General features: G+C 42.6%; 2 protein-coding genes across 2 annotated transcripts in view; one reads left to right on the forward strand and one right to left on the reverse strand.

Moving 5' to 3' along the window:
• LOC140186218 (kelch-like protein 20) overlaps window positions 1-823 on the reverse strand; it is a 40,298-nt gene extending 39,475 nt beyond the window's left edge. Inside the window, exon 1 of the mRNA XM_072240210.1 lies at window positions 574-823. The gene's annotated coding sequence lies outside the window, so the exon portion shown is untranslated. The remainder of the gene's footprint in view (window positions 1-573) is intronic.
• A 1,891-nt stretch (window positions 824-2,714) lies between these two features.
• On the forward strand, window positions 2,715-10,576 carry LOC140186082 (beta-1,3-galactosyltransferase 9). The gene is made up of 4 exons (XM_072239947.1): window positions 2,715-2,894; window positions 5,382-5,450; window positions 6,844-7,069; window positions 8,913-10,576. Exons 3-4 carry the CDS (start codon window positions 7,064-7,066, stop codon window positions 9,972-9,974), a joined length of 1,068 nt encoding a protein of 355 aa, XP_072096048.1. The 5' UTR covers window positions 2,715-2,894; window positions 5,382-5,450; window positions 6,844-7,063; the 3' UTR covers window positions 9,975-10,576.
• The last annotated feature ends 375 nt before the right edge of the window (window positions 10,577-10,951 follow it).

The raw sequence follows: 10,951 nt of genomic DNA on the forward strand, positions 1-10,951 counted from the left end.
GAGTTTGGGTAGATGTGCTGAATGGTGGGGAGAGCTTTACCCGTGTTAGACTGGGCCGTATCCAGTACCTTTTGGAGGATTTTCCGCCAGATGTGCGGTGGAGTATATTGACTGGTGCAGCCAGTCAACATACTCTCCACCACACATCTATAGAAGTTTGTCAAAGTTTTAGATGTCATACCCAATCTTCGCAACCGCCACACTTATATACTGGGGACACTTACAAGAGGCCAATTAACGGACTAATATGGAATTCTGAGGGATCAGAAAAATAAGAAAAGTAGTTTAATTTAACAACTCTTAGAGCTTGACGCTGAATGACAAAATCGAAGTTATTTATTAGAGAACTTTAGTTTGTTTAATCATACGGTGACCTAGATACCACTCAGTCAGTCCGTCGTCTCTGTTCTAGGATCTTTTGGTCCCAATCAGTCGCGTTTCCAGAGTCTGGCAGCGTTTTGACCTTCCAGCATTCATCCCATTCCCTGCGGGCAGGTCAGGGTTCCGACTCAGCCCAAAACCGACACGGATCTGCGGCTAAAGCCTCTATTTGTTCCGAGGGATGACACTCACCCAGTTGGCGGCCTGAAGCCGGACACGGTGAGCACTCAAGCCCCAGCTCCGCCTCACTGGGTCAGGGAGAGCGGCCGGGGGCTCTTGCCACCATCACCAAGCCAAACAGACTCAAAATCTACGCCAACTCTCCATACGTAAACCGATCCGCTTCTTCGACGCAACTCGGACTATTGTCCGTAATGGAAGCCAACCTCATCCCAATCACTCTCCTCCAATCCGACCAGGACCAACCACCGGACTGACACATCCCGCCCTCACTGCAGTCTCATAGGCTCCTATCGTCCGCCCGTGACGGCCCACTCCATGATACAACTGGTTGTCAAAACTGCCAGTCATTTGAAAACAGGGCCTTCCTTCTAACGCCCCCCCGCCCTCAGCGCATTTCATAGGCCGCGATCAACGGCCCATGACAGCTCTTTCTGTGAGCTAATTGGTTCCTAAACTGCCAGTCATCGAACAGATCGGCCTGCCCCACCTTCAGCGCACGTTCATAGGGTCATCATTCCCACTGACCCAGAGACCTGCATCTTGATACGGCATTTGGTTTGCCAGTCATTCGAGTAGTTCCGCCCTTCCTCATGATTGGGTGTAAAGGGCCCCCGCCAGCCCCTTTCTGTTTCTGATGCGACAGTTGCCAATCATTGTGAAGAAAATTGCGGCGGTGCCGTCGGTACTTGTTCGGCTGTTCCAAGCAGCCGCGCCTAACATTGTTGTGATTCCCCGGTCTCTGTTGTGTTTGTTCCGCGTGGGTGATGAATCAGCTTTCTCATCCTTTTCCCTTCTACCATAGTGAACGTCGATTTCTCTGCATCTCTGGTCTCACCCTCCACTTGTTGACACATGCCGGACTAAACCTTGCCCCCAACAAATCAACGAATTATACTTTGTGATTTCCACCGGACATACTGTTTATTCCCCTACCGTTTCTGCATTTGCTGCCTTTTCAACTTTCTGATCCACTTTTCAACAACCCCCCCCCCCACCCCGCAGTATTCCTTATGCAACTAACTCCGCGGGGGTCGCAATGCTTCTCCTGCCGTCACTTTTCTCCCACCATCGGGAGACCTCAGCAATCTTTCTGTGTGAGGCATGTGTATTTCTTCCTATCCGAGTATGGCGTTTGGTGTTCACTATGCGATACTCTTTACGCTTGCGAGGCCAGGTCCAAATTGAGACAATTTCTCGAACTTCCGGTATTCCCGCCCCCACCCTCCCTCACCTTACCTGCGCCTCACCTCCCTCTGGTGCCTCTCCCCCTTTTCTTTCTTCCATGGCTTTCTGTCCTCTCCTTTCAGATTCCCCATTCTCCAGCCCTGTATCTCTTCCACTAATCAACCTACCAGCTCTTTATTTCACCCCTCCTCCCCCCGTTTCACCTATCACCTACCACCTTGTGCTTCTTCCTTCCCCCACCCCACCTTCTTGCTCTGACTTCTTATCTTTTTTCCCGTCCTGATGAAACGTTGACTGTGTACTCTTTTCCACAGATGCTGCCCGACCTGCTGAGTTCCTCCAGCAATTTACGTCCGCTGCTCCAGATTGAGTGTTTGTGGGATACCTGAGTTCAAGGCACTCGAGTGACCCTGAACTTCTGATTGCTTACCACTTGTAATTCAGCATCCCACTCCCACTTTGACCTTCCTCTCTGCGTCTGCTTGCACTGTTACAATAAAGCCCTTGTCCTTGGAACAACACCTCCTCTTACATCTCAGCACATTGTAGCCCTCCGCACCCAGCCCTGAATTCTACAACTTTAGATAACTCTTCCTGTTTGTATCAGAGCTAGCCATTTCTACCTATCAGCTTTTTTTCTCTTTCTATTAGTATTGTCTAGCTCATTAGTTAAGACCCTCAACCCTACTATTAGCAACAATTTGTCCAGACAAAAAAAGCACAATGTACTTCTAACTTCCTCTTTAAGACTTTTGGTCTCACTGTTTCAGAGATATTCTCTTTGTTCTACCCATCCTTACTTTACCTTCCCTGATGCTGAAAACTAGGGTGGTTTCTCTTTCCCAGTTCTGGCCAAAGGTCTCAGACCTGAAAAAGTAGCCATTTCTCTTTCTGTTAGTCAGTATTTCCTGTTTTAATTTAACATTTCCAGTATTTACAGTTTTATTTCCAAATTTTCACTGTCTTCAGTCTTTTCCACCTTCAGCTTTGGGGTATTTAAATGCAAGTACTCCTCAACTTGTCTTCCGGAGGCTCTAACTAAACCCTCCTGGGCAGAATCAGAATCAGGTTTAATATTACCAGCATATATTGTTATGCAGAAGCAGAACGTTGCAATACAGAATAATAAAAACCTATAAATTACAGTAAGTATATATATTTAAGAAGTTAAATTAAATAAATAGTACAAAAAGAGAAGAAAATAGTGAGGTAGTGTTCATGGTTTCAATGTCCATTCAGAAATCGGATGGCAAAGGGAAAGAAGCTGTTCCTGAATTGCCAAGTGTGTGCCTCCAGGCTTTTGTACCTCCTCCCTGACGGTAGCAATGAGAAAAGGGCATGCCCTGGGTGATGGGGGTCCTTAATGATGGATGCTGCCTTTTTGAGGCCTCTCTCCTTACAGATGTCCTGCCTGCTGGGGAAAACTAGTGCCCATGATGGAACTGACCGGGTTCACAACTTTCTGCAGCTTCTTTTGACCCTGTGCAGTAACAACCCTCACCACCCCCCCCAACCACCCATACCAGTTGATGATACAGCCAGTTAGAATGCTCTCCACAGTACATCTGTAGAAATTTGCTGCAAACTATTCTGAAACATTAATTGCTAGAGATTCTGTTTTCTAAGTTTTCTGAACAAATTAATTTTGTTTGAAATAGCTCACATTCTTGGGTCATATGAGCTCTTGTCTACAACTCAGTGGCTAGTGTAGTGCTTCTTGGGCATTTTTCTTCTGAATTGTGGACGTTTAGACAGTGGAGGGCTCGTGCGCCGAACAGTATAAATACATTCAGATTTATTTCATATTGATCAGCATTCAGAAGAGAGAAAAATATATACAATCAAATCACAAACATTTAACTTTCAGTAAAGTGTTTTACCCATAATTTGTCTTTTTTAAGAGAACTGTTCAGTTTCCTTAGACCATCAAGATGTGGCAATTAACAGAAACTATGTGCTTACTTGTGGAATTTCGTGTCAGAATTAAATACCTAATTGCATTGCAGTTACGTAGTTCAATGCTCTGGAGACCTGGCGCAAATGTTATTGATAAACAAAGCAATAAAAACATGAGAAAATCTGCAGATGCTGAAAATCCAAAGTAACACACACAATACGCTGGAGAACTCATAGGTCAGGTTGCATCTATGGAAATTAATAAACAGCCAAGACCCTTCATCAAGACCGATGAAGCTGTAATAGAAAGGGTTAACTATCTTAAAACTTAGAGGGATTAGCAACGCATGAAACTCAACCCTGATTATGTGGAATTTAATAAGGCACCAGAAAAAACCTGAGTTATCTTCATTTAAAAAAGCTTGTTCCTTATAAAAATCTTAAGCATTTATTGTTTTGAATCCAGGTGCACCTGTGTACTCCTGTGCTGTCCATTCTGGTGGGTTAGTGTTATACAAGTATTTTGATGCAGATTTTCATATGTTTTATGTAAGATATGATTCTGTAAGAATAACTATTTTTATTTACATTTACTCCCATTATGCCATTGGCATTTAGGGCAGCAATGAAAGTCATTCATATTTGTCTGTATAAAAGATTTCTTTATTGATGTTTCCGTAACAAATTTGTTTTACTAGACAAGATTGTTAGCCCTGAGCTGACCCCCGAACCTGGAGGGCTGGTAGACCACTCCTAGTCTGGCCTCTACCCTTTGACCTGTTTGTCATGGGTGACCCTACCAAGAAACAAAGCATAAAGCCCTGACTCCAGCTAACACAGTTCTCCAGGTCTTTGAGGCACACAAGCCTCCAAACCCTACGAGGTCCTCTTGGAGGAAGAATAACTATGTCAGACTGTTTCTTATATTGCATGTGAGGCAGTTATCACAATTTTGACTCTAGCTGCATAATATTTGTGAAATACTTTGCAACTACTTTATCACATTCAAATTCAGTATCAAGTTGAAATGAAATATCTTTATTGTCATTGCATAGTACAGTTGTCATGCACCAATACAGCGAAAATGAGTTCGCAACTCTCATACTCAATGCTATAAAACAACAAATAAAATAAATAAATAAACAATAAATAAATCAAGTAACCAGCCGGTACAAGCAATGTCCAGCAGTACAAAAGCACAACTCAGATGCGTGACAGACATAAAACCAGTATTAAAGTAGCAATATAACAATTTATGGATGATGCTTGATAGATTGGTTCAGAGCTATTATAGCTCTGGGGAAAAAGCTATTTTTCAGTTTGGAAGTGCGGGCATAGAAAATCTTATAACATCTGCCAGGTGGAAGAAGTTCAAACAGATGATTGCATGGGTGTGTATTGTCCTTACAGATGCTTGTAGCTTTCCTTAGGCAGCTAGAGCTGTAGGTATCCTCCAGGGCTGGGAGCTGTGTCCCGATGATCTGTGCGCGAGAGACGACCCGCTGAAGTGCTTTCCTATCAGCTGCTGCACAACTGAGATACCACACAGAGATGCAGTATGTTAAGATGCTCTCTATGGTGCAGTGGTAAAAGGTCATCGGCATCTGTTCAGGTCGACCAGCTTTCTTCAGCGTCCTGAGGAAAAACAAGCATTGCTGTGCTTTCTTAACTATTGTGGTGGTGTTAGTGGACCAATACTGGCTTGCCTACCCAGTTTTATTCTTTCTGTGTTTCAGCATCACAGTTATGATGGTTGGCTCTGGGATGTTGGACCATTTCAGAAATGTGCTGGAGTCCCATACAAGGTTAGGATGGCATTATTGAATTAGATTGTTTGTGGTCTGTGGTCACCATTACAACTGATAAATTCGTGTTTAATTTGCACTGTGGTCGTCTTATCAGATGCTTCCTGTACCTAATAAAGTGGCCACTGAGTGTACAGTATGTTCATGTCCTTCTGCTGTTTCAGGATTTGACCTGCGTTGCATTTAGAAGTGTTCTACTGCACACACCTGCTGTAACATGTGGTTATTTGAGTTACTGTCACCTTCCTGTCAGCTTGAACCTGTCAGGCAATTCTCCTCTGAACTTTCTCATTAACAAGGCATTTTCACCCACAGAACTGTCATTCATTGGCTTTTTTTGTTTTTGTTTTTCACACCATTTTCTGTAAACTTTGGAGATTGTTGTGCATGAAAATCCCAGGAAATCGGCAGTTTATAAGATATTCAAACTACCCTGTTTGGCACCAACAATCATATCACAGTTAAGTCACTTAGATCAAATTTCTTCCCTATTCTGATGTTTGGTCTGTACAACAATTGAACCTCTTGACCATGTCTGTGTGCTTTTATGCATTGAGTTGCTGCCACATGTTAGGTATTTGCATTAACAAGCAGGAGCACAGGTGCACTAATAAAGTGGCCCCAGAGTGATATGATAGTTAGCTGAATTAAAGTTTCAAGAGAAGCCTTGGTAAGATTTGAACTAGGCTGTCTGGAGTATTAATCTAAGACTCTGGATTATGAGCTGAGTAACTTTGCCACTGCACTGCCATCATAGCCCACCTTAATGGAGTGTTTCCCATCCAATTTCAGAAATGGTGTAAAAAGAGCTAATTACGTTTGTAGTTTAAACATCTCAAAACAACACTTTCAATTAAAAGCAGCTCCCTTTCTTACCAGTCCTGATAAAGGCTCTCGGTCTGAAACATTATCTGTTTATGTCCCTTAATAGATACTGCCTTATTTACAGAGTTCCTCCTGTATTTTCTGTGTGTTGTTGAAATAAAAACAGACCTTACTGTAATTTCTTGTCTACCTTACTGAAGTTATGATTTTATTTAATAGATGTTGGTATCATTTGAACAGCCTGTATCATGCAATAAGCATAATCATTTTGTGCATACAAATGCTATTTGTTCTTTGGGTCATAGAGAGCCTTGATGCTCTGTGGATTTGTATCTATTTAATTTGTGTCCTGATATTCGATACCGAAGGTTATCCGTTTCACCTTTAGTACTAAATAATTCACCTAATGCAAGTTACTTTCAACAACACAAGCTGCAAAAGAAAGCAATGAGTAAGTGCACATTGAAATATATGCAATGCCCTGCAACTATACACAATGATACATGAAATAAGTTAGCAATGGAACACAATCTAACTTGTTTTATTTGTTTCTTGTTCGTTTTCTGAGGTACTTGATCTGACGGCGAGCAATGCGATACGACTCTCTGAACGCATCTTTTTAAGAGGAGAATTGGGTCAACCAGGTAGTCTCTTGCCTCATTTTAAAAATTGCACACTGAAGTACGACAGAACAATTCGTCAAGTTGAATACACAGCTACTAAAGACCAGTTAATCTCTACATTACAGAGGAGTTAATCACCTGGAACTTAATACTCTTATAGTGACCATGCAGGTAAGTTTGTTACATTATAATGAACGTTCAAGCAACTATTGACAGTAGATACTATTGAAACTGATCAGAAGAATCGGTGATGAGAACTAACTTATCCTGCCAGCTTGGCAAGATTGAATATGATTTCAATTGTGTACCATTCATTTGGTAACTCAGTATGTTTGAATTATGTAGTTCAAATTTAGAAAAGCTGTGGAATCTAAAACCCCTCCAGCACTGGGAAGGCACCATTTCACCCTGTATGCTTATTTTGGCTACTTGTGGAAAGATGCCGGGATTATATGTGACGGTTGTTCACTGACAAATCGACACAGAAGTATCATGATGCGTTTCTGTGAAAGAATGAGCAACTTAAGACATAAAGTATAAACTTCAGTGACTCTGCTCATCACGCAATTTCCTGCAAGTTAACTGAAAATTATGTTGCGAAATAGTGTCACTTTTTATAATATTAACACAATAAACAGCTTTATTGATAAAAGATAAGAACGCTCTCTAACTCCCCAGCTGTTCAAGGGAGATGCATATGGTATAGATGCTACAGTCACATGCCATAACAGTATTGCATTCTGAAGTGAACTGGAAAAGTTTAGCCATTGTTGTCTCTATAATGTTATGCTATCTTTTAAATTAGTGATTCAGGAGAGAGAATGGAATGCTGCCTGAAAAGCGGATGCCTCAGGTACAGTAGTGCAGCAATGGTAATAGGAAATATTTCTGATTTAAAAAAAGACAGCTATTATTAAACAATATATTAAATGGAGGCATAGAGTAGGGATTTGAAAGTTGAAATCTATGCTTAATTTTGAAGGAATATCACTGTGCCTAACAAAATACAAGTGTGAACAATATGGGGTTGAAGTCTCCAACTAAAATGGGGTTGTTTTCTTTCAAAAAATGAAGATCAGGTTGAGAGCAAATTTTTCAAAATGTCGAAGGCTGAGGATGTTGACGCAGGTAGATGATTCAATACATTGAAGCTTCAAGTACTACAGCTAAGAATGTGTAAGAGCACAGTTAAAAAAAAAGTGGATGTTGCATTAATTGTTTCCGTTTGGTGTTTCAAGGTTGCGGTACAGTTTTCCAGGACAGAGAAGAAACCATTTCACCCCTGAAGTAAAAAGAATTAGACAAAATAAACAGTAAATGGTTAGAAAGAGCTAAGATTGAATGGGGAAGAGAGGTAGGTGACCTTACAAAAACAGCGAGATAGCGTAGCAGTCAGCGTAACACTGTTCCTGCAAAAGTGACCCGAGTTCACTTCCTGCCACTGTCTTTAAGGAGTTTGTACACTCTCCCCGTGACCACGTGGGTTTCCCCAGGTGCTCCAGTTTCCTCCCACATTCCAAAGGCATACAGGTTAGTAGGTTAACTGGTCGTTCAGGTGTAATTCATCGGCACTGTCTTGTTGGATCTGTAGGGCCTGTTATCATGCTGTACGTATATCTACAGTAAATATAATTTATAAATAGTGTTGGCGCATGGCCAAGTGGCTAAGGCATCAGTCTAGCGATCTGAAGGTCACGAGTTCAAGCCCCAGCTGAGGTAGCGTGTTGTGTCCTTGAGCAAGGCACTTAACCACACATTGCTCTGCAACGACACCGGTGCCAAGCTGTATCAGCCCTAGTGCCCTTCCCTTGGACAACATCGATGGCGTGGAGATGGGCAACTGCCGGTCTTCCATACAACCTTGCCCAGGCCTGCACCCTGGAAACCTCCCAAGGCGCAAATCCATGGTCTCATGAGACTAACGGATGCCTATGATGAATAAATAAATTAATTAAATAGATTTGTTCTGTCTAAAGTCCTTTTCTTTAACTTAGACACAATTTTGTTTCTCCAGCTGTTATTTTGTAGGCTTCGCACACATCAATGGTGCTTCCTTCTCTTCAATGTGGTCCTCTTCCATGCCTTGCTCTTTGGGGCTGACTTTATGGAAGAATATCTGCTTCAGTCCTCCCCGACTACTTACACAGACGCCCAAACCTTGGATATCCGAGAGAGAGCCAGAAAACTGGACATGAGCTCAGTCAAGAGAAACATCTCCAGTTTCTTTCACATCAGCAATGTGGGAGCTTGCAGTGGCAGCGATCTCTTCCTCCTGGCCGTCATTTCCAGCAATGCAGAAAACAGAACACGACGGGAAATCATTAGGAGGACTTGGGCTAACATGACTAAAGTGCAAGGGTATCACTTGATGACGCTGTTTGCAATCGGCATCCCTCAGGCACCAGCAACACAAGAGGACATCAGTGAAGAGTTTGCAGACCACAAAGATATCATCCAAGGCACTTTCTTGGATTCCCCCAGCAATAACATCCATAAAACCATAATGATTATACGTTGGGTTGTGACATTTTGTCCTAAGGCTTTGTTTATTCTGAAATCCGATGAGGAGACCTTTGTTAACTACAGAAGTTTGATGGAATATTTGCTTGGTTTGAAGAGGCATGCAGAAGATCTCTACATTGGGAGGGTCTATCACCAGGTCCTGCCAATCAGAAACCCCCTGAGCAAACACTACGTGCCTGTCAGTCGGTATTCGGAGAAATTCTACCCTGATTATTGTAGTGCCACTGCCTATGTCATCTCCCAGGACGTGGCCAGGAAGATTTTTGTTGTTTCCCTGGTGATGGACACCTCAATGCCTGAAGACATTTACGTTGGAATCTGTGCTAAGAAGGCTGGCGTGGTGCCGATCCATAGCTCTAGGTTCTCCGGGGAGAAGCACATTAGGTTCAATCGCTGCTGCTACGATTTCATCTTCAGTTCTTTTGGAATGTCAGATGAGGAGACGGCCAGGGCCTGGGAGGAGATTACTGACAGCAGACACTGTGCTATGTTAGAGACATACTATGGACTGGTCAAGTGCAAAGCATTAACCTATCTGGACAAGCTCACATAATGCGATAGCGTTAGGTCTGGGTAATTTGTTGTACCATCACATGAAATGTTGCTTGATTATAATGGCAATCCCCATAAAATGCAATTCTAGAGGAAGTGAATTGGATGGTCATGAGTTCGAATCCCACGACAGAGACTTGAACAAATAGCCTGCACAGCACTGCTTTTCTCAGGAGGATGTAACACAGTTGTTTAGAGGTAAAGGTATTCCCAGTGTTCCTGTCAATACTTTGCCTAATAATTAATAAACAGATTACCTGGCCCTTGTAGCATTGCATTTCGTGGGGTCCTTGCTGTTCACAGAGTAGAGTTTCAATATTTCCTCTATCATTACTGTAACAGCATTTCAGTAACGTTCTTAATGTTAAAGTATGTAAATTTATGATGCTAACTGCAAAATGTTTTGGAACATATTGAGCTTATGAGAGCACCATATCCACATCGGATCTACACTATCTCTTTAAAATTTAATTTTCTTTTGTAAAAGCCATGAAACTCATTGTTTCTCTCTCTTCCCAAACCTGGCACCCTGTGGATGGTTGCTATGTATGACAAACCATTACTGGACCTCTGTTCAGGGGTATGCTACTCACTTAAGTTCAAGATGGCAACAACGATGGTTCAGAGCAACTAACACAAAATGCTGGAAGAATTCAGCAGATCAGGCAGCGTCTATGGAGAGGAATAAAAAGTTGACGTTCCGGGCTGAGCCCCTTCATCAGAACTGGAAGGGAAGTGGAAGGAGTACAAGCTGGTAGGTGATAGGTGAAACCAAGTGAGGGGGAAGGTGGGTGTGTAGGGTAGGGGGGATGAACTAGAAGCTTGGAGGTGATAGATGGAAGAGGTAAAGGGCTAAAGAAGAAGGCAAGGAGAGTGGACCGTGGAAGGAAGGGAAGGAGTGTTGCCAAAGGAAAGTGATGGGTGGGGAAGGAGAAGAGCAGAGATAAGCAGAGAGCCAGAATGGGGAATGGAAGGAGA

This window comes from Mobula birostris, chromosome 22, assembly GCF_030028105.1.
Source record: "Mobula birostris isolate sMobBir1 chromosome 22, sMobBir1.hap1, whole genome shotgun sequence".
NCBI lineage: Eukaryota > Metazoa > Chordata > Chondrichthyes > Myliobatiformes > Myliobatidae > Mobula > Mobula birostris.